At 45.9% G+C, this 23,803-nt stretch overlaps 2 protein-coding genes across 5 annotated transcripts in view; one reads left to right on the forward strand and one right to left on the reverse strand.

Moving 5' to 3' along the window:
- The window catches only part of LOC105570382 (protein groucho), a 77,834-nt gene extending 67,718 nt beyond the window's left edge, over positions 1–10,116 (forward strand). For 2 of the 3 annotated variants that reach the window (XM_012027525.1, XM_012027526.1), the window contains 7 exons: positions 1,980–2,033; positions 3,192–3,383; positions 3,964–4,179; positions 4,653–4,720; positions 6,009–6,287; positions 6,747–7,350; positions 7,591–10,116. In XM_012027525.1, the coding sequence (XP_011882915.1) occupies positions 1,980–2,033; positions 3,192–3,383; positions 3,964–4,179; positions 4,653–4,720; positions 6,009–6,287; positions 6,747–7,350; positions 7,591–7,698 (1,521 nt within the window). In that variant the 3' untranslated portion in view covers positions 7,699–10,116. The remainder of the gene's footprint in view (positions 1–1,979; positions 2,034–3,191; positions 3,384–3,963; positions 4,180–4,652; positions 4,721–6,008; positions 6,288–6,746; positions 7,351–7,590) is intronic. The other variant, XM_012027527.1, reaches the window with a different exon arrangement.
- A 2,269-nt stretch (positions 10,117–12,385) lies between these two features.
- On the reverse strand, positions 12,386–21,336 carry LOC105570383 (integrator complex subunit 3). 2 transcript variants are annotated; one of them, XM_012027529.1, is made up of 10 exons: positions 21,104–21,336; positions 20,244–20,842; positions 19,611–20,172; positions 19,343–19,538; positions 16,247–16,385; positions 15,416–15,964; positions 15,233–15,326; positions 14,525–14,892; positions 13,873–14,440; positions 12,386–13,349 (listed from the first exon to the last, which is right to left on the reverse strand). In XM_012027529.1, the coding sequence occupies exons 1-10, from the start codon at positions 21,176–21,178 to the stop codon at positions 13,275–13,277; spliced, it is 3,225 nt and encodes a 1,074-aa protein (XP_011882919.1). In that variant the 5' UTR covers positions 21,179–21,336; the 3' UTR covers positions 12,386–13,274. The 2 variants fall into 2 exon arrangements, with proteins under 2 accessions (XP_011882919.1, XP_011882918.1); XM_012027528.1 differs by having other exon boundaries at positions 16,247–16,412.
- Between the last annotated feature and the right edge of the window lie 2,467 nt (positions 21,337–23,803).

The following is a 23,803-nucleotide window of genomic DNA, read 5'->3' on the forward strand; positions in this document are numbered from 1 at the left end:
GGGTGGGAAACAGGAGAACGGAATAGAAGGGATGATAACATTTGTATCATATTTAACGCTAGAACGAGCGGGTTAAGGGGTGGAAGACAACCTCCACCCGCCGGCCACCTTCTTCCTCGTCGTCTCCTTCGGTCTTCTCTCCCGCTCTCTTGGTCACCCTCCGCCCCTCGGTCTCCCTCATAACCGCGCTCCTCCGCCGCCACCCCAGAACGCTACCTCGCACCCCCTTTCCCGCCCCCTCCCCCCGCGCTCTCGCCACTCCGAGTAATATACCACTGAAATCAATACCACCACACTGCCTTCTCTATTTACCCAAGCTCATCATCCGTACACAAATTTATTGCGTGTCCCTAGCAGCTCGAAACATCCCTTCCGAGCTGCCAAGGATATCTGGCGCGGCCAGATTGCGATTTCGTAGTGGCCGGCCCCGGTTAATGTCACGCGGCCCATTTAACGCGTTTCTTCTCGGAAATCCGCCGGGCTATCTTTGTCAAAAAGTACTTTCCGATTATCTCGTTCGGACGTCCGCTCTCATTGTCTCTCCTATCGGTCCTTGGCGGGTGATCGAATCGAGCGCGGCTCGTTCTTCGGCGCGAGGTTCTCTTGTGCGCCAAATAAAATCGGAGACACGACTGAACGCCTTGGGTACAGTCCTCAAATATTTAGTGATTACGTCGATGGTCTAAAACGTCCATTTGTCTTGTTTCTCTTTCACCGAGATGTAGGTACACGCCGCGAAGGAATCTCCAAATACAGATGCGGAGATTAGCTCGAGCGAAGAGGAACGATACCGTGAATCGCGCCGAGCCCCATATTAATTGACGATTTCAATTCTCCTCTCGAGTCGCGCGGACAATTTTCCCCCCGCGCGACAGTTGAATATAATTTATGCATGCGCTGGGACTGTCGGATAAGATCACGTTAGGCGGCGACCGGTGGCGGTGGTTGGCGGTAGAAATTTTTTAAATACCCGCCAGAGGTGAATTACTTAAAACGTTCGCGACGCGCACAGGTGGTTCCGTGCGTCCGTACGCGACGCACCCGCACAATCTCGCGCGCCCCGTCGCACATGGGTGTACGCACGGGGTTGCACGGGGCGGTTGCATCGATGGGGCGTTATACACTGCGATAATATTACATCATTAGGCGGGCAATGCTACTATCGCGTGCCCTGCTTTGAGCTCGTTACGCGCCACGTTTCTGAGAGAGCGGAGCGGCGGCGGCGGCGGGTGGCGCGGGGCGCGGGGGCGCTTCGCTCCTGCGCCGAGTGAAAGATAACCGATAAGTAGTGTTACGAGATAAATGCCACATAAATTAGCCATACGCGATATACGGCGCGCTGCGCCGCGTATATAGCAGAGGCGCAAAATTGCGGGGACGGTAAACGGGCTTGTTATAGATATAGCCCGGCATAAGATAAACGTTGTACATAATGCGATAGCCGCAAATTGTTTCGCGTACGATGAAATGCGCAAGGTAATTGCGATAGCTTTTTTCCTAATTGCCCGCACGCCGCCGCGCCGTCAAATTGGAGCCGGTGCGCGGAGCGCGTGGGAACGTGACGGGCGGAATCGAAGGGAATAAACGCGCAGGTTTTCTTTTTCCACTTCAATATTTTAACATTTAATCGCCCGCTTAATTGAACGCGAATCGTCTTGGCCGCGCGCGCGGCCCGAGTCGGATTACGCGTTCACGGGCTCACGTCGATACACCGTGCGCCGGGGCTTTATTGCCTCTATGATTCGCGCCGTTAATTTATTGTTGGAGCACAATCGGAGCATCGCGCGAGGCGCACCAAGATTAATAATGCATCCCTCGGTGGGTGCGTCCGCCGGAGTGGGACGCGCGAGAATATGGGTCGAGTTGCCCGTCTACTTGGATGGTGCATCAAAAGCTCGTTGATGCACCCGGCTCGGTAGACTGCCCGACTGCTCAGCGTCTTGTTATCGCCAGCTCACATGTCGTTTCGAACTTTTCAGGAGAGCGACGCCGAGAAGAGCGACCAGGATCTGGTTGTCGATGTGGCGAACGAGGTAAGAGATTATCGTTAACAAGGCTTGCTCATTAATTTGTAGACAAGTATATCCATTTATATAATGTATCTACGCGCAATTACATAATTGTCTGTCGTAATTACTTTGCATGCAAGTTTTCAACCTCGCACTCGCTCAATGTATCAACGTTGTCCGGAGAAAGAACGCGAGATAAAGTTTGATTCGAGCTTCCACTTTTACGACGGTGGGTTGAAAAGTGTTTCGAGCCTAACGTAGGAACGATTTTTTTTCGGTCAAACTCACCTTTATCTTTCGACATAGTCTCCTTTTAAGTCGATACACTTAGTCCAGCGATCCTCCAGCCGCTTTAACCCGTCCAAATAATAGTTGGTCTGCAAAATAGGCATCTACGGATGGCTACGATCTCCTCGTTTGATAAAAATTTCTGTCCCCCGAGCCAAACTTGGAGTTTAGGAAACAGAAAAGAGTCACTGGGGGCTAGATCTGGAAAATACGGGGGTTGGTCAATCAGTTCGAACTGCAATTCGTGAATTTTGGCCATGGCGACCGCCGAAATGCGAGACGGTGCGCTGTCTTGATGGAACAACACTTGCTTCTTGTTCAAATGCGGCCGTTGTTTGCAATTTCTGCCTTCAACTAGTCAAGTAATGATGCGTAGTAGTTTCCCGTGATTGTTTTACCTTTTTCAAGATAGTCGATGAACACAATGCCACGACTATCCCAAAAGACAGTCGCCATCGCCTTCCCGGCCGATCAAGCCTGGTACGACCACGTAAAAGTCTCAGCTGCCCATCTTTTCACGGTGGCAAATGATGGAGCAGAGTCCCCCATTTTTACGAAAACACTAACATCCACTGACACAAACGACTGTCGTACGACAACTGAGAGTCTCCAAAATGGCTGAAATTTTCGGAGGTATCCTTCGAAGCATGTACAGTCGCGGTACTGAAGTGGCGACGACAAGTAAGCGCTTCGTGTCGAGGCTCGAAACTTTTCAACCCGCCCTCGCAAAGAGTAAAAGATTTTGGTACTGAGAAACCAGAGGAAGACAAAAAGACTAAAGATACATTGCCGAGATCTTGAAAGACTCGAGCTGTCTCGCATGCTATATACTTAAGTACGATGTTGCGTGTGCTCGCTTAACGAAAATATCCTGATATTTGCGTATCGCGTAAGGAGGCGTCGTCGCCGCACGCGAACGGGGAGCACTCGGACCCACGTGAAAACGGCACCCTGGAGAAGCTGGGCGCACCGGGCCACGTTGGCGGACCGGTATCCGGCGCGGGCTCGGCATCCGTAAAGGACAGGCCGCCGTCGCGCAGCGGCAGCTCCTCCGCCCGTAGTACACCGTCTCTGAAAAGTAAAGATGTAAGATCTCGCGGAGAGTAAGCTTATTCGGCGCTGCGACCCGGCCCAATCGTGACACTCCGTCGCCCATACATACCGAACACACCCTCTCGCGAATTCTACACAGGTCGAGCTTTTTTTTCCTTTACCCGCGTGGCACTTAGGCTCGTCAGACGTTCCCTTTTCCCTCCTCTCCAATTGTCGCCTCGCTCGAATTTGGTTTCAAGCGTAGAGCAGCGATCGAGAGGAAAAAAGAGGCGAATGGTGGCAAAACTGTGCGATCGTTTGCGATAATCGCGAGAGCATCCTCGGTTCGCGGCTTTTACGTCTGACGGCCCTAACGACGGTTATCGCAACATCTCGGCGACACCGGCGATAACGCGGAACGCATTTTCTTTTTTACTCGCTCGATCGATCTCTTGAGGCAGCGGCTCTCTGCCGCCGCGCGCGAAACGAACGGGAATGACGTCGCGTATTCAAGTCAACTCGGCTGGACACGGCCAGCGAATTCGCAATCGGTACTCGGTCGCGAGAGCTTAGCTACGATTGCGACACAGCGAGCGTCTGCAAAAGTGGGTGCAAAACACCGTGCGTTCGCCAGGTCGACAAGCCGGGTACACCTGTGGCGGCGGCGAGGGGCTCGCGCAGTTGTACGCCAACTATGGGCGGCATCCCTGGGTCCTTGGCGCGGGTCTATCATCCGCCATCGTCGCAGCAAACGCCACCGCAGGGTTATCAGGGCTTGCCATCCCGCGGCAATGAGCCACCGCAGTCGCCCTCGCCATACAGCAACTTGCCATACGCGCGGCCCTCCATGGTGATTCATGACCCAGTAACACCTTACGTCCTTACGTTACCACGCTTTCATTGATTAACTCATATAGTTTTATGTGCGACTGAACGGGAAAAAGAAATGAAACGAACGAATACGAATTGATTTTGGACGCAACCGCTTACGCATTCCTTTTTCAACCCTCGAAGGACTTCTATGAGCCAACGTTGTTCTCTTTGATCGCCTCCATGGATACCGTAAGCCCGTCTTAGATCGAATCCCTGGGTGAAATCTAAATTTAGGGGGCGTATATCGAGTGATCGGAAAGGTCAAACTGGAGGTCCTCTTAGGGTTGAAAGCGCGATCAATCTCGGTGTCAGATTCGTGCAAGAGTAATCGAAATCGACGATGACCGTTTGTTTCGCATTTTTCTACTGAACGACCGCGCCTTAATTTTTTTCCCCCTTCGTCCCCGCGCGACGCCGTCACGATACTGAGTGTAACCGTCTCTTCCGCAGATCGGTTTCGACGGTCACATGAGGATACCCGCGAGTAACGGGCTGAACAACATCGCAGGTGGCAAACCGTACGTAATTAACAGTCTATGCGAGGTCGTCTTGTAGCGAATTCGGTTGCTTGTCCTGGTGCCCGAGCAGAATGCCTGTCTTGTATCCTTAAGGGGATCCTAAAGCCGTCTCTGTTTTATCAAAACTCTTACGGAATTACGGAAGTACTCAGCAAAATCTAGACCATGCTGGTCGAATTTATATAGAAAACGAAAAAACAAAATCTTAGTAATTTTTGGTACACTTGACAATATTTGCTTGATTCAAGAATTCTACAATAAATCAGGGTCGGGGAAAGTTACTTTATAAAAGCATCTAGTTACGGTTTTTTCGCTAAAAATGTGTAGCTAATAAAATTGCTGCTTTTTCGCAAAAGTTGCAAACTGATTGGCTATAAATTTTTCGGACCGAGTAGAACTTGGGATTAAAAATGTCGATAATTGACGTTTTTAATTCCGTCTCCCATCTTTTTAAAACATAAAACATTGTCTCAAGAGTACAAGACAGCCATTCTGCTCAGGTCCTAAGGCTTGTTCGGAGCCAGTTCTTATATTTATGATAATCTTAAATACACGTTCAAAAACTATTTAGTCGAAAGAAATGATCCGCACGTATGCTGTACGGATCATTTTGTTGGGTGAAAAGTACTTCAAGACATGTGATAATCTCTTTAGGTTGCCAGTAATAAATAACAATGGATAAGTTTAGTCGACGTTAACTGGCACGTGTTTAATAAGTTAAAAGTAAAAAATATACAGTGCGACGTTTCGACCAAGGGTTTAGGTTCTTATCAAGCACAAATTCTAAAGAGGACAAACCAATAATCGGAGTTACACGCTTGTCATAGATACAAATAAAATAAAAAATAAAAATTCAAACTAAATTGATGGACAAAAAATTATATGTACAATAGTAATATGTAAAATGAGACGCGATCACATATAACGAGTGCGATAAAAGATATGGTTTGTCAAAGCGGATACGTAAAATAACAAATTGATACTTGTTACTTCAAGAGATATTTGAAACGATCCTTAAATATAAGAACTGACTACAAACAAGCCTCAGTGCGGACTAGCGTGAGCAACTATCCAGGGGCTCGATTCTTGAATTCGAAAAGTCTGCTCTCACAGAAATGGTTGAAAGTCGACTGGTTGGCTAAAAATCACACGAATGGCCAATCAACTCGCAACTCTTCTGCAAAGGCAGAATCCTCGCATACGTTTCTCCTGCGAATGAATTCAAGAATCGAGTCCCAGGGCAGTCGCGATAAGAACGCGTTGAACACGTTGCGTTGGTTTCGCGCAGGGCGTACTCCTACCATATGAACGGCGAGGGCCAGCTGCAGCCCGTACCATTCCCCACGGACGCTCTGGTAGGGCCGGGCATCCCGCGTCACGCGCGTCAAATTAACACCCTGACGCATGGCGAGGTGGTCTGCGCCGTTACGATCTCGAATCCGACCAAGTACGTCTACACCGGCGGCAAGGGTTGCGTCAAGGTTTGGGACATCGGCCAAAGTGTCGGCAGCGCCAGCGTGAAACCAGTTTCGCAGCTGGACTGTTTGCAGCGTGACAATTACATTAGGTGAGTGATCCGTTATCCCCGCTGTTACGTCCAAACGACCGATTGGACACTCGCGAATCTCCCGACGAGACTCGCGCGCGCGGTTTGGTCTGATAAGATAGATAGCGGCTAGAGTTTCTTTTGATACGCGGAGAGAATTTTCTTTTATAAAATTTACCCCGAAAATCGTAATCGTGGGTCATGGCATTTTGAACCGCACGAGAGTAATTATACAATTAGTACACATTTTACTAGTAGAATGTATGGTAAAATTTCAAAACTCTCGCACGGTTCTTCGAAATGTCACGTTGTCCTACAATTTTAAGAAAAGAATTCTCTCCGTGTAGCTATCGAAGTAAATTTCGTTTGAAGGAAAAAGGGACGAAACCGTTGTTAGAAATTGCTTCTTAGCTGAGAAATTAAACTTCTTAATTGTAAAGCTAACTAAATATTGGGCGAAATCATGTTCGACCTTTCCAGGTCCGTGAAGCTTCTGCCGGACGGAAGGACCCTGATAGTCGGCGGGGAGGCCAGCCAGCTGAGCATCTGGGACCTGGCGAGTCCCACGCCCAGAATTAAAGCGGAGTTGACCTCGTCGGCGCCCGCGTGCTACGCCCTGGCGATCTCGCCGGACTCGAAGGTCTGCTTCAGCTGCTGCAGCGACGGCAATATCGCCGTGTGGGACCTGCAGAATCAGACGTTGGTCAGGCAGTTCCAGGGTCACACGGACGGCGCGTCCTGCATCGACATCTCCGCCGACGGGTCGAAGCTGTGGACCGGCGGCCTCGACAACACCGTGCGCTCCTGGGACCTTCGCGAGGGCAGGCAGCTGCAGCAGCACGACTTCACCTCGCAGATATTCTCCCTCGGTTACTGCCCCACCGGCGAGTGGCTGGCCGTCGGGATGGAGAACTCGAACGTCGAGGTACTCCACGCCACCAAGTCCGACAAGTACCAGCTGCATCTGCACGACTCTTGCGTGCTCTCGCTGCGTTTCGCCTCCTGCGGCAAGTGGTTCGTCTCGACCGGCAAGGACAATCTGCTGAACGCGTGGCGTACGCCGTACGGTGCTTCAATATTTCAGGCGAGTATTCAAACGATTTGTGATTGAGATTGATTGATTGATTGATTGATTTCGAGCTAAACTACTTTTTTCTTCTCTCGAAGTTTTTTTTAGATTCGTTGAATTTACTTTAATTAAAAGTAAACGAATTCTCAGAGAGATCTCTCGTCCCGTTTTTAAACCGGCGAATAAATTTGTAAGCTGAGGAGCGTTCTCGTATCGGTAAGTTTTGTGTTGCCAATATTTTGTTAAACTTTGCAGTCCAAGGAGTCGTCGTCGGTGCTGAGCTGCGACATTTCCGCGGACGACAAGTACATTGTGACCGGATCCGGCGACAAGAAGGCCACAGTATACGAAGTGATTTACTAAGCCTATTCCTAAAGAAAGAGACTTGCCTTTCCTCCTTTAATAATGTTAAAATAATGAACTTCGTTAATGTGTATTCTATCCTTTCGCGAGGAAGGAAGGCGCGAAGAGCCGCCGCAAGTGGGAGAAACTCTCGGCGGCCTTTAGAGCCCGTGCGACTGATAAATGTGTACATATACGCGAAATCTTGTATTGTAACGGAATTACAAATAGAGGAATGAAAAACCGAAGTGTGTGTGTGTGTGTGCGTGTGTGCGCGCGCGCGTGTTTATGAATGAACGGGATCAGCGATGTATAGTAATCACGTGCACGCGCGCGCGCACGTCCCGATTTCACGAGTGCGAGCCCCGATACTCCCGATTCTCCGCCGATTACGCGATAACGTACGCGTGTACCTGCGCGCGGACGGGACTTCTATTTGTCGCGTGTATACAACGAGCGTACGCGTTGACGATGGAACGGCGTTCCATCCAACCGGAGCGATTCGCATACGCACTAAAGTAAACGAGAAGAGCCTTCGCAAACGGTGATGTTAGATATACAGGGTGATTCTTGATTGCACGCCGGTACCGGCTCCAGATAACAAGTTTAGAGTTCGAAACGAGGAAGAGATGCGCCGTACGAGCACAACTCATTTAGCTTTTATCTCTTTTGAGTAATAATTCTTTTTTTTTTTAATATAAGTTTCAATGTATAAAAATGTATTTCGAGCGCTCGTTCCCCGCTGTGATACACGTACACGCTACGTTCTGATACAACTCGATGTTTACGTATTACGATTTTGCGCATATTGCGATTTTAAAAAATATTGCAGCACGCGTTGTGGCGGAAGGCGAACACACTCTTCACTTTCTTTAACTCGTATAACATTATTTTTCCTTTTTGGATCCTAGATCTCTAAAGTATCAACGAACAATTAAGTTTCACCTTATATATGATCTTGTAGTTACGTAAATGTAGGATTGTAACGCGCCTAAAGTGGACGGCCGATAAAGTGGTAAGGCATCAACTTGCGGTAGACCTGGCCTACTCACCGAAAAATCGCATTACGCTTTTTAGTAAACGGATATGTGATCGTCGAGGCATCATTTCGAATTTCTGTAACCGCTGTATCATGAAACGAATCGTATTTCCTTCTTATTACCCTCCTGAACGGTATAAAGATACGGAGAAGTCTAGGAGATGTTTAAGTGGCATTTAACAAATGTAGGACGTTTTCTGTGCGTTCCCACGGCATTTTTTCTTAAAGGCGTGATCGGCGCGGACTTTTATTATCGAAATAAACGCCATTTCGACTTAAAGCTATGAATAATCGCGCGGATCGTTGGACTCTTGACTCGGTTCGGTAATCTCTTATTTCGACGAGGGAAAAAAATTACGCTATATCGAGTAGTAATTTGCCGTGCGAGACGATGGACTTCGAGCCGTCTCCTGATCCTGTCGGTGTCAGTATCAATGTCACGACGCCCGTCACTGTTTGAAATAGCCCGTGACATAAACTAGTTTATGAACGAATACCTTTTTTGCATCGTAAATATAGTGCGATACCTACGTGTAATAATCGAATTTCTACGTGATATAGCGCGTATGCGTGGCGACGAATGGCAAATACGAATCCCTGTACAGAATCCTTGTACATATTCGACGATTGTGATTAACGATTATAACGAGACGCACGGTGTACGTCGCTGTACGACGTACACCTGTACTCTTTAAATATACCTATGTAAAGTACAATCCCCCTCCCCCGCCCCCCCCGTGCACAATCGAAACAAAACTATTTCTCTACTTTAATTAGGTAATACTCGACACGCGGAGATCAATAGAAGCGGAGCAGCAGCGTTTCGTCGTGACGTTTAATATTAGTTAAATATCTACTAATTATTCTTTAATAAACTCGACGTTGCACAGAATTGAAATCACGATGTCCTTATGTTAAAAACAAAGAGAAACTGATTAGTCTATGATAATTGAGACGTTTAGTCCGATTGTAAAATATAATAAAAAGCGAATTTCGTAAAATTCCTGCTTTCGATTGATCTTCGTCCAAAACTTAGCCGAATGAAATTCTCGACAGGCAGACGAGCGCGAATTGCATTACCGAGATGAATAAATTCGTGAGACCATGCGGCCCTTTCTATTGTGTTCTTGACATGCATTAAAACCGAATGAGACTTTGAGAAGAAACAGGTGGTTACTTTATTTGAGCTTGGTCGGGATGAAAGTGATTCTCGCGGCTCTCGTCTTGCTGGCGAATACAATGACGAATTGAGAGTTTGCATTAATGCATTATATGTAGGGAAAAAGATACGTCATGTAACTAATGATGACGTATCCGCAAAGTTCTTGAGGAAATAAATAAGGATCTATTCCATTTTTCCCCCGTCGCATTTTTAGCAATAATAATATGGGACAAATTTTAACACTATGATTTCCTTTATTGTCTCGCATCAAAGCTGGATTTTCCCAATTTTCTTTCTCTCTTTCTCTCTCTCGCTCTCGGTGTGCGACAAAAGAAAATAAAATTGTTTTCGCAGTGAATTTTATCGCGCCTTCTTGGAACGTACCGTCGGAATTCGCATGAGGAATCCAGTCGCTCCACACAATGGGATATAACGCAAGTAGCAATTATACCGGAGTTAAGGGTCATCATGAATGAAATATTATTCATTGGCAAACATAGGTCGCCACGTTTATCAGCCTGATAAAAATAAGCGTCACAGCTCGCGAAATAGCAATGCGATTACAGTTAACGTAAAAACGGGGCAAAGAGAGAAAGTATGTATCAGTACTACCGCTACTGCAGCGAGATAATTTATTGTTAATATTGATGCCATATATACCTTAAGGGCTGGAGGAGAATCGAGAGAAGGAGAAAGTAAGTACAAGATATCACAAGTTTGCTTCCGATAATTTTCGATGTATTTACATTTTACGTGTAATCCGTGTGTACAAGATCGTTAAAAACATTAAATGTTTATACTCGCGTTATGATAATCTATCCATGTATTTACATGTTCTTCCGTGTGTACAAGATCGTTAAAAACATTAATGTTTACAGGCTTGCTTTCCTCTTTTTACCTTCTTTCTTTTTCTCGCAGACTCTATCGCATGCCCCATATTCCGCGCGCGCGCGCTCTCTCTCCCTCTCTTTCTCTCTCGCTGGATTATCTTCTTTTTTAATATTCTCTGTCGTATCGCCATTGCTTATATACAAGTAGAAAAATTCTAGTGTCATCATTATCGTTACGCGCCAGAGATTATATGCATCCATCCTTTATACAAATCGTTCGTATGAATTTAGATTCGCATTGGGTTTTTCTCTTATTCTTTATTCGACCAGCGACACGATCTCGCACTCGTACTTTTGAGATAAAATCAAGATCGAGAGTGGAGGCGCAAAGGGTGCTGCGATATATATATATATATCGCGTAAATATTTTGCAAGTTCGCTGATCACATCACGTACAATATCTCATACATGCATACATACATACATACACATATTCTCATCATGTTTCATGTGTATATATGTATATATATTTCTCACATATGTGTGTATAAATACATATATACACACAAAATCAGAAGATGCATAATGCAATCAACTTTTGGATTAATCAAATTTACAGGAAATGTACAATAAGTAAATGGTGATTTTCTCCGCACTTCGTTTTCGAGACTTAGGTTTACAAAGACGCTCTTTTTCTTCCTTCTTTCCTCTCTTGGAAGGTACCGTAATTTCAGATTTTTAAACAATTCAGAGATACAGATGTGTCTCGTATGCAGTATGATAATGAAACGATTCAATACAGAAAATTATCCAAATACTTAAAAACAAATAGAATACTTGTACAATGATGAGACCATCTTGCCGTACCTGTAGTCGATCATTATCCTCACAAATCAATTTCACCTTATTTATCTACAAATATAAGGCTGTAAAAAGATATACAAAAGTAAAATACAAGTGTCGCAGCTCATAATCGCAACAAATTATTAAATCATTCTAGTAAAATTTGAAACGAAAAAAAAAGAAATTTATTTCAAGCTAACACTGAATTGCTCTGATTACTTTAAAGTTAACAACCTTCCGTCATGCAGAACATTATAAAAAGTATCCCTGCGTCTCTCGAGAATAAATTGTGCACATTAAGCGCAATTGAGAACTGAATACATTTGGTCGTAAAACTGTACGCTTCTCACCGGAACGCAGCGTATACGCATTACGTCTCGACGTTCCGGCAGAAGGTCCTTAATTCTAGAAAAGAAAAAGCTAACAATTCACTCGAATTGCGTTCGGAGTTACGGCAACGAATATGTCCAATCGCGGCAATTACTTTGACAAAAGGTTTCATAAAGAAAAGAAAACAATATACCGACTGCACATTTAGACAATAGATAAAAATCCGTCATAATTATATTTAAAAAAAAGTAAAGTGCAAAAGGGATATATTACGTTGCTATACCCCTTGCAATGTTGCCAGATTCTGTTTTTGTTTCCATACTTCTAAAGAAAATGATCGTATTAAGGCTCCCATTTCTTCTTCACAGCCATACAAATTGTAATGTCAAAAGCAAGAAACTGGAGTGTGAATTTTTGTCTTATATGTTTGGAACTTGTTTACATATTTTTTACGTACATATATGTTAAAATTAAATTTTGTCATATATCTTCATATATGTATGTAATTCATATATACACACATATATATACAAGTACATACATCCAAATGTAAAATATACATTACAAATAATATCGAAAACATATTTTACCATTTTCTTGCATCAATAAATACATATACATTTACAATTCAATTTGCAAGCATTCATATGATTTGTAAATATTTACATCATTTGTTAATTTACAAATTAAAAGGAAATGCGATATAATTTATACTATCAAATATATATAACGCAAGAAAATTACTTTTGATGTACCAGATAAAATTCATGATTTCTCACTCTCGACGTCATATTTGATGACTGGTGAAGAAACTGTCTTTAACAATTTCACGACAGTCCTGTGATTTACAACTATTTGACAGACATGAGCGGTAGCCTGATATACATATCAAGAAGAATATGGAGTACAGGAAAGTAGAATAATTGACATACCGCTTGGTCACTTGTATCTGTCATGCAAGTTTATCAGAAAAAGCATTAACTAGTTGCGCTAAATAGTACTCGTCGCTGTAAAAAACGCGTTTAAAACAAGAGATCGTATTTAGCAATACGATTAAGTAGTCCTCACACGCCGATTTTCAATTTTTAACAAAATATTTTAACAATAACGATCAGAGTCTGGCAATTTTGCTGTTGCTCTGAGCAACATGTATATGAAACATTAGTTTTACTTTCCTATATTATGTATACCTTTCCGCATTCATCCTTAACGTACATTATATTTACAAAGTTGCGCTAAATAAATCTATATATATATGTATATATATATATATATATATTTTTTATAATTATATATATATATACACATCATATTATCTTACTATTCTTAAGGCTAGTTTAGCTTGCTGCACACACGTGACGTGGTCCATGTGACGTATGAAGACACTGGGTGGTCAGTCGCTGTCCGAGCCCACTGGATTGATCTTTTTCCTTTTCTTCGCTTGCTTTGTACTCACGACTTCCTCTCCCTGTAAGAGGCAAGAAAAATCGTTCCTCGTCAATTTTTCGATACTATTATAACACACAATGTGTGGTGAGCGTGGCGCAGAGAAATGTGCGCTGCTTAGTAAATAAATAAACGAAAAGATCCTAGATCAAATCCACGAGACCGCTGGTTTTTTCGGACGCTACTTCTCGGAGGAAAATGACAACCACCGAGAGTATCACACATATCTCTTTAGAGGTATAGTCCTCCAGGTAAAGATTTTCTTCGGTAAGAACCCCAGTGAAAGATTGGGTTAGGGTTAACGAAGAAGGAAGAAATGGTCTTCCAAAAAAGAGGTGGGCGAGAGGCCAACACCCCTCACCGTAAAAATTCACTATTGCAAATGCACACAATGAGCCTCGGCTGGAGGCAATTTGTTGTGAAGATCAGGGCCCACTTGGGGCTGTAGAGCCAGTTATGACGACGATGATAATTATATTGAGCCATTATATTATATAACACACAATACACAACATGTACAATTACATATGATTTGAAAAACCTACCTCGGTACTAGAAGAACTATCAATATGATATCGCGGAAGTGGTCTCTTCACATTGGATCTTTCTCTCGTGTTAGCACCAGTTTTCCTGTGGCCGCCTTTACCACTGCCTCCGCCACCTCCTCCGGAGGCAGTAGTATGTTTCCTCGCGGAACTACTCGGCGGCGGTGGTTCATTCTCCTCATTGACTTCCGCAAGCGCAAAGAGATCGCCATAGCTTTTCCTCAGCGAGTCGCTACCCGCCGCCTGCGCCTGCTGTAATGCCCTTTGCATTCCTTCCGAATGAAACAACTGTAGTTCCGCGGAGGATATACAGTTTTGGCGTAATTGGTCCAAATGGCCGAGAACCTGTTCGCCGGTAGGTGGGCCGGACTGTTGATTTTGCTTGGCTCCAGAACGTTTCCGTTTGTTCGGGCTGGTCGCGGGATAACGGGTGCTAAGTAAATTCGCGAGCAGTTCGCCGAGTTTTTCTTCATACTCGCGACACCAGTAACGTAGTGTAGTCACGACAAACATATCGCCGTCGACGCTTTGCCGGGCGAGTAGTTGTCGTAGAAGATCCAACGTCGGCCTGTAACGCATTAATCGAATACAAAATCGTACATCGAATCGTTTTACAATAGGTTTACCGATGACTGGCAATTATTTTACTCACTTTTCTTGCTTAAGCATAAACAAGATTGAAGTAAGCGCCTCCGCGTGATTACGAAACTGTAATTTCGGCAAAACCGGCAACACGTAATCGATGGGGAAATCGTGTGCGAATATCAGCTGCCAGAAACAGTACTGCTCGAATGTCTCCCAATTTAAGCTGGCTGTCAATAGCGTGGTGAACGACTCCTTCTTCAACATTTTTAAATGGCCCTGCATTATCTGACAAACTAGATCCTGTAACTGACACGAGTCTACAGTGGACACGACCAGATGTAAAAGTTGAACATTTCCCAGAGCGACATTTTGAAATCCTGTGTACACGTCGGGCACGAGGTAACACAGCATGAATATGTTATCCTCGTGGCAAAGCTGCAACAGAAACAAATTAAGCGTATTAGAATGTACCGCTTTGACGGTAGAAAGAATTGTTACACGACTTTAGGCTGGCAGTTGGTTTATTTGTTTGATTCCGACGTCTCGACCATACGGGTTGTGGTTCTTTTCAAGGAATTAGATAATCTACAAGTTTTGTAAGTCTTAGAGAGGACAATTGCAACTTAGATTTTATCGATTGCAGAGTGAAATCAGTCGGATTTTGAGCCACATAAAATATTATTTACTTACAAACGTTACGTCATTAAATACCGCTTGGAATACACATACGAGGTTTAATTTATTTATTATATGTCTGTGTACATAAAATTTGTACCTTTAAATCTGATACCAGACAGGCGTCCAATTTTTTTTCCCGCTGCCCGCAAAAATCCTTGTATACCGATGCTTTGACATCGTTCAGAACATTGCTGAAATAGAACGGATCAAAGATTAAAGTATTTTTTCCCCTCTTGCCTCTCGTCTACATTTGTTCAGTACTTAATACTTTTCGTCTAACCTCGGTTCGCCTTCTCTCTTTCCCTCTTCTCTGCCCCAGACTTTTAGGAAATAAAGAAGGAGATAACCTATCTTGGATTGAACCGACTGCATTTCCGCCAGCACCCTGGCCAAGAGCTTCCGCCTGTTATCCTCTTCCTTGCACAATTGAAATTGATTTCGAAACATAACAAACAACGGCGTGCTTATACTATCAGCCAGCACTTCCTCGTTCAGATTATCCGACGGAAAGATCTGCGCCGTGATCTGCGGCGATAAGATAGTTGATATGCAGGACGCTAACGGGGGTATCGTCTCCGCATCTATCTCGTCCTCGACGACCATTTGTACTATCCTTTCCATCGCTTGGCACCTCGACTCATTGTCGGTCTCCGTGTGCAATGTTTCTATGCTAGTTCGCAGCTCCTCCGGCTCAAGTATAAGACGCAAGTGCGACGTGATATCCTCCTTCTTCACGACGCAGTTCGCGTTCCTTTGCTCGTTTTTCAATTTTACCGTAGACAACGGTACGTCCTCCTCGTCCTCCTCGTCTTCCACTTTCGTCACTATTCTAAAAAACAGATGAATTCGTACAATTAAACCTACGTCTGTGATAATGGCCAATTACAAGACAATCATTTGTCAGGTTCGTCACGCTCGAAAAACGACTATAGTCGCAGTTGACGCGGTTGAAGTTATAGTTAAGTCTTAAGTCTTTTGCCGCTGTGGCTTCTTGAATATATTGATGAATCGAAAGACGAAGCAGTTTGCTTCAGCCTATGATCCTTCTACATCGAAAAGATTAGTACATGCAATAGATAGTGCATTATAGTAGTTGCAACAGATAGTTAACCTGAGAGGAGACTCCTCTTCTTCGTCACTGAACGCTGGTTCCGGATCCTGAGCCACGTGGTTATTCTCCACGGTAGAATTGGTTGTATTCTCTATTATACTCCCTGGATTGTGCTCCTTGTTGAGCTCTTCCATTTTACCTGAATATTTCAGAACCTTATTACCTGCTTAAGGACATGATGTAACAAGTTAGTAAGCGATAATTGTGCTGAAAGCTGAAAGTGAATCGTCAGATTTGTCTCAGAAAATTTTTAGGAGAAGCGAGCACGCGGCCATCATGCTGATATATCGCAAATATTACTGGAAATGCACTACATATCTCGAGACAACTTCTGGATATTTAATGCATTTTCAAGTGCAATTTTGTTAAAAGCTCTTTCTACTTTTCACAACTTTTTTATGATAAATTAAAGTGTCTTTGGAAGGTATTAATTTGAAAACAAATATTAGAACTCGTGGGTGAGAACTAGGATGAGAATTCAGTGGTTATCTCGATTACAGTGGCGCTGCTTATATTTAAGGTCGTTTCAGGTGTTTGTCCACCCAATCCGATTAATAGAATAACCCAGGTAGCATACGGTGGTTTATACGTTTCATAAATGTATGGCTTTGTAAAAGCCTAGAAAACGTATAAAACCCCAATATGTTCTACTTGGGAACCATATAGCATCCTAAGATCGTACATAAGATGAACTTGAAAATACGATTGTAAATATCACAAAAATTTTGGGACAAAAACAGCATCTCGTTCTCAATTTCGTACTAATCGTACTAATCAGGTAAGCGTAATTTTAATTTTTTACTATCAATGTTAGCGCCTGATAAATAATATACTAAATCGTCAGCCTGACGAAGAAACTTGATTCGTATCAAAAACTGTTTCGTTATAATTTTGACCCCGTCAGTGCTAGCGAATGATGGATTTGAGTGCTGAACATGTATACACGTGTCCAGCAAATGGCACTACTGGCACAATGGCCTCTGGACGTCAGGTGATCATCCAAGGCCCGGTTTCACCAACGTACATCCTTTAGCTTTGAGCTTAGCTTACTTCGTTCTTTGTCACTTCCCAACTTTAGAAAGAGACAAACATGAATTAAACCAAGATTAAAGTTAAGCGACGTTTGGTGAAACCGGGCCTAAATTGGGACAATCACGATTTGTCACTTTTTGTCCTGACTTTTCTAATAGGTTATTCTAAATCAGTTATTCTAAATCTATTCCCCCCCCCCGTCGCCCGTTCTAATTTTTTAATGTTCCAACCGAGCATCAAGAACATAAATCATATATGTGTATAGAATTCAAATCTGCTTCCAATGAGCTTATATATTTTCTAGTATAAAAAAATAATATATATTTTCTAATATAAAAAGCTATTCCGAATTATAACGTATAAACATGTTTAATTTGGAATAGAATGGCGTTAAAAACATTCGGGGTTAATAAATGAATTTTTACTTCTGCCAACCAGAAGTTCGCGTCTCAATGAGGCTGAAGAGTTATCTCTTTCTCTCTCTCTAACCTCTAACTACTGATTTGTTGAAGCAAATTCGTTGTTTCATTCCATATTTTGCATAACACAACTGTAACATATCTTGATCTCATATACTTTTTTCAGGAAAAGTTTTTTATTTATCAAGAAATCAATCATGGTTTCAATCACGTGGCTCGAGTCGTTTACGGCGTTGTCGTCTGTAAGCGAATCGAGCCACGCGATTGGTCGAAACCCTACTGTTGGCTTTTACGGAAAGTGTGTGTGTATGTGTGTGTGAAGGCCTTAATCAAGGAATCAAATCTTTGACGATCATTGACAATAATTGACAATCATATAATTGTTAGGCTTTGTGTTTACGAAGCTAGAATTAGATTCAAATTCTCAATCCGAGTTAGAAAGATTCTAGAGAGTTCTGCAGATTTTCGCACTTGCATGAATTTAATGTTAAACTTCAATCCTAAATTTTATCATGCGTTGTAAAGTGAAACGCATAAATAAAAAAATTATGCCGTATTAAACTCATCCGTATTAAAACATTTCGAAAAAACTTACAGTAGTAAATCTGGTTTTAAAAAATTTATTAATTTAATAATCAATTATTCAGAAATTCTTGAAAACCAGAATGAGTAATACGTAAATTCATGTATTTCTTTTAAACTTATTATTGTAAATTGAAAAATATTTTAATAAAGATGAGTTTAATGTTTTCATTTAAGTACAAAAATAATTATCAAAGATTTATCAAAAACGTACTAGTCAGACCTTATAATGAATAATATGAATTAAATTTCCTTGTCAAATTGACGGGTTAGCATATTACTTACGAAATATCAATTAATCAAGTAGAAAATAAAATCGACATGAACTCTGCAACTGGTACAAGAATAGAGACTTAAGCCTACGGCACACGGTACTATTTTTCCTACTGGATTCCTTACGAGAGCCAACCAGGATTCAGCTTTGAGTCACCTGATCGAAAACTCTGCGTCCTGATTGGCTCTCGTAAGCAATCCAGTAGGAAAAATAGTATCGTGTGCCGTTGGCTTTATTCGTGTTGCTTGAAAAATTTTTGTATTTAAAACGAGATGGGTATGTGTATATTTAAGCGTTGGAAAAAAAGCGAAACAAAAAATTGTACGTGTAAAAAATGCAAGCAAACACAAATCTAAAGCGATAAACTTTTTATGTAACATTTACATCCGAGTTGCTGTCCGCGATCGAAGTTTTAGTAATTTATCTCTAATTGAGAATTTGTGGATCTATTTCTAGCGTCGTGGACAAATTGTTTTAGATACAGACATAACAGTTCAACCTTGTATTGATCATGGCGAACTGTGGTTTTGTTCGAAGGAGAAGTTAAATAAGAAATAATGTATATTGAAAAATTGTATCTACAAGTACTTTTTTATGAGACGAGTGCAGTGTGTGACGAGAAGATATCTAGTCTGGTAATTGTAGTCCGACTCATTTCACCTATTCATGTAAAAACATCAATCACGTACGATCTCAGTGACGCTATAAAGCCACTTGTTTTTCAAGACGATCTTGAATATAAGATTAGATCTATAAAGTATCAATTAGATTATATCAATAATAATTTACCGGACTCGGTATTTGGCGGCAGACAGAATTCTTTGAAAGTTTCCCGTATCTTGCTCCTCAATTCTCGGTCCAGTTTCGGGCTATCGAATAACGGATATAGGCTAGGTAAAACGCGTTTTTCCAAAATTTGTCGCAACGATGAAAATATGCCATTTCTCACTTTGTCCGTTAGCGCAGGATAAAAGTTCGGTATTATCTGCGAAGAAAAAAAAAAGTGTAAAACTTTGTAAAAAGAAACTATAACGACGATCATCAGGATATGACTCACTCTGCATAAAAAGTCTAGAAGTGTGGCAGTGACTGGTGGATGAGACCTCATTGAATTGTGCATAACAAGAATCGCTGGCTCGATATTCATAATGTTGTCTTTGTCGGGCTCGAAGAACAGCCAGTCGTAGAACAGAGCCAGCTTCGCGTTGCTGGCGGCCACGGTGGAAGTGCACGTTGTGAATAACCAGCCTATTACTGCCCATCGCGGAATAATGTCGGAGCACAGCAGTTCATTCGTGGGGTGTATGACCCCGACGATGAAGCGAATAAGATCGCACCTTAACGACTGAGATTCGGGTGTTGCCAAGTATTGCCTCTGAAACCAATCCTGATAGCGCTTGTGATTGCCGAAGCGGACGTTGCTCGTGAGGAACACGAGCTTCCTCTCCATTTCCGGCGTCAGGCGGGACTGCAGGAACCTCCGGGAGGTTCTGGTTTGTAACAATTGAAGAACCCCACTGAAGTTTGGACAGAGATTTTTCGGATTGAGCAGCACGTCCTTCCAGAGCGCCTCAAACTCGGTTATTCGCGCGACGTTCTGCAGCAGGCGAACCAGGTCTCTGAAAGATATAATCGGTCGCCGTTAGTCGGTGTCCGAGTACAGCTCCGCCGCCTGGAGCACTCGTAATACCTTCCAATGGCTAGGCAGTCCGCCATTCGTTCCCTTATCAGAGATACTGTGAAGGTCACTTCCTTTTGCCGCAAGCCAGCCAGATGAGGTGCATTGTGGTCTTCTATTAACCGTAAATACGTGTACACAATTGACGCTACTAAAAACGGAAATTTGTCCAACCACGGTCGGTTCTCTTGAAAAATGTCTAAGAGGGCGTCAACCAGGAACAAGTTCCTCGGGGAAATGTCCCCGCCTGCTGCATGCCTCAACAAACTCAAACAAAGATTATCCACATTAGTTACACTAGTCCTTATCATTTCCCTTAGCAACCACAGTAATTGGCTCCTGGTGACGTCATTTAATCTCAAATATTTATCTAGTACTAATTGATTAAGATGCAGCAGCACAATGCCTAAGCCATCTCGTGTGATCAGCGTCAAGTCTCTGTAACTCTTTGCCGCGTTCTGCGGATCCGTCAGGATAACCACCAGTAAGCCAAGCGAAACCTCCTCGTGGGTCTTGTCCTTGCACACGGCATTGTTCAACGTGTCGTGGACCTCCTTCTCCGAGAGTCCCGTCGTCAGATTCTGCAAGGTCGCGTGGCATCTCTCCAGCTTCTGAAAACATATCGCGTCGCTCGATATCACTGACGATGTGAATCTCCACCTGGCAGCCGGACGGGGACAAAGAAGCGAGGTCGCCGGGCGGAAGGCGCGGGGACGAGGCTGCGTTCGCCAAGGGGTGTTCGAATTCCGCGCGGGGAGGCGCGTTTACGCATGTGGCGCCGCGTGCTCGCCAACGTGCGCGACTGTCGCAACAATGGCGGAGGCCCTCGCACCCGATACGTACTCAGTGACTATTTCAAATATTTATGTTACCTCTTCCAGCTCGTCCTTGTTCTCGACGCAGCTCGTGTTGAACAGCCGGGACGCCGGAGTCTTGGGCTGCTCCATCGCTCGCTGGCTGCGCCGCGGCCGGCCCGTGAACGTAACTCGAGGCCCCGTCGAGCCCTCAGCCCTCAGCCCTGTGCCCCTGGCCGCTTGTGCTCGCCTCCGTGCATCGTGATCGTCTCGCTGGCCTACTCGTTCGCTCTATCTCGCTCCCGTCGCCGCTCTACCTCTCTCTCTCGCTCCCGCTCGCACGCACGGCCCGTATCGCTCGCTCTCTCGCTCTCCCTCTTTCTCGCTTTCTCCCACTACGCCGCCCGTCTCTCTCTCTATCTCTCTCCCTCTCTCTCTATCTCTCGCTCCCTCCGCCGCCCACTCCTCGCCGATCGCCCGTGTGCCGTGCGCCGTGCGCGGACCAGCCACCGTGTTTATTCCTCGTTCTCGGCGGACCTCCCCGACTCCGTCTACAGCTCCGATGCGATTGCGCATTGATAGATGCGCCCAGTCGCCGAGAGGGTCCCGCTTCGTGCCGCGATGCCCCCGTCAGCGCGCCCGGCGATCGCCGTCCGCCAATCAGGGCCCACCAGCCCGTACACACCGCGCAGCCGGGTGGGGTGCGGTGGAAAAGGAGTGCGACTCGCGGCCAGAGGCGGCTGTATACGGGGCGCATTGGGGTGACAGGACCGACGGGGACACCAGGGCGCCTGCCCGCGCGTCCTGCCGAGCGCCGCCAAAATTCGCCGACTTGGCGCGCGACGACCCCGGGACACGCTCCACCCCGGCTCCGAGGGACAAATCCGACGAGTGTCATCTCTCCAGCGAGCGTTTTCATCCTCTTTGTTTTTTTTTCTCTCTTTTTAGTTCGTAACCGACCCACCGCGATCGCGAACCCGCTCGTTGACGCACGCGTCGCTTCGCATCGGCGGCTCCTTTGCAATTTAAAACACGTCGGACCCGCTCGCGACGCGACTGTTCGATACCGCTCGGCGAGACGGAGGGAACGCGAGATCCGCGGAGGCCGGTCGAGGGGTTGAGGTCCTCGAGGAGCGCCGCCGAGCGGAGAGACCTTCGCTCCCGTACGCGCGCGGCTCCTCTCTCGCCCTAGGAATTTTTTCACCGGTTAATCACCCGGCGGACAGCGGAGCGAGTAACGGAAAAGCGTCTTCATGGTGGATTACGTTTTGCGCCTCGCGGCGCGGGGCTTTGTGCGATTACCGCGGAGCGTTTCGCGACGAGTCGTGAACTTCGTCCTCTTCGTACGCCACGCGTTATTAATAAGCACGTCGGCGCGCCGGGAAAACTGCGGGATCGTCGTCGCGAAAAGTTCGGAAAACCGTGCGCCTGAAATCGCGCGCGCGCGCGCGGAGTCGGTTCTTTCGGGACTTCCCCCCGCCTCGCGGGAAGTCGCGAGGAAAAACGTGAGATTCGCGAGGTCGATCGTTCGCGGAGCGTGACCGAGTTAAACTTTTTCCCGCGGCCGTGCGGGGAAGAGCGACGTCTCGATTCGACGAGGATGCTCGAGGGGGAAATTCGCACGTCTCCAAACTTCTCGACCGTCCGACTTGTTTTTTTCCCCCCCCCCCTCGAGCGTCGCTTTCTGCACTTTTCGGACAGGTGGCTTATCTAGAATTTCAAAGGCACCGAGGAACAAGGACGACAATGACAACTTGATTTTTCGACGAATGAGAGGAGTCTCTCCCGCGACATCGCGCGTTTGCTCGGGCGAGGGTGAAAAAATTTTCAAAAAAACGGCACCGCCAGACCCGGCGGTGGCGAAACGTTCCTCTAGAGCCATGCGTGCGGCGGGGCGCAGCCGCGCGTGCGCGCGCGCATGCGCGGTCGCGGCGGGCGACCCGCGAGCCACCAGCCGCCGCTAATCGCGCTGGGCGTCCCGGCCACGCTTCTCTCGTCTCGTCGACCGGACCGTCCGTCCTCGCGGAACGCCCTTCGTCGCGGCGGCCTTCCGGTGAGGTGCACGCCGGTTTCTCCGGGGCCTCCGGCGCCCGCTCGACGGCCCGCGATCCCGTCCCCGGGTCCCACTTCCGCGACACGGAAACGGAACTCCGGACCTGCTCGCACGATGCTACGGCGACGTCGACGGCTACGACTACGACGACGTCGACGACGACGTGTGGCTGCGGCGGGACACGCCTTCCTGTTCGCCGACATTGTAAACTCCGGAGTCTACCGGCCGAGGTTCCTCGAGTCCCGAGGTGCCCTCGACACGCGCCTCGAGGTCGCAGCACCTCGTCGCCATTTTTTTTTTACGCGAGACGAGTGTCACGAGGCGCGCGACGCCGTTTCCCGCACGGCCACGGCCACGTTCGTTCGATCGTCGTCGTCGTCGTCGTCGTCATCGCGGCGTCCGTCTCCGCGACTCCTCCCGGCCTCTGGGATCCGTGCGCGGATCCCCGCGCGCCGCGCGGGACACCAGCGTGCGGGACAGCACTCGTGCAGTGACGTCAACGGTTTCGGGCGTGTAAAACCACGCCGCGACGTTCCGCGCCCGCTTCTTCTTCTTCTCTCTCTCTTTCTCTCTTTCAGAAATGGGATTTGCGTCGCGGGGCGAAACGCGCGCCGAGGAGGAGAGCGCGCGTTTCTCGCCGCGTGGGAACGAAGACTTACGCGGCTATAGGAGTGCCGTGTAATGTCGCGAATGTTCGCAGCGCCCGAGCCTTCCACCGCTGCGCG

The sequence above is a fragment of the Vollenhovia emeryi genome, unplaced genomic scaffold (assembly GCF_000949405.1).
Source record: "Vollenhovia emeryi isolate VEMERY1.0 unplaced genomic scaffold, V.emery_V1.0 DF939120.1, whole genome shotgun sequence".
NCBI lineage: Eukaryota > Metazoa > Arthropoda > Insecta > Hymenoptera > Formicidae > Vollenhovia > Vollenhovia emeryi.

Excerpts from the sequence above, each read along its gene's own strand:
- LOC105570383 (XM_012027528.1), bottom strand. The coding sequence starts at position 21,178 with ATGGAGCAGCCCAAGACTCCGGCGTCCCGGCTGTTCAACACGAGCTGC. Across the intron at positions 20,173-20,243 it reads GACTGCCTAGCCATTGGAAG|AGACCTGGTTCGCCTGCTGC; the intron begins GTATTACGAGTG and ends TATATCTTTCAG. Across the intron at positions 15,965-16,246 it reads GAAGAGGAGTCTCCTCTCAG|AATAGTGACGAAAGTGGAAG; the intron begins GTTAACTATCTG and ends TCTGTTTTTTAG.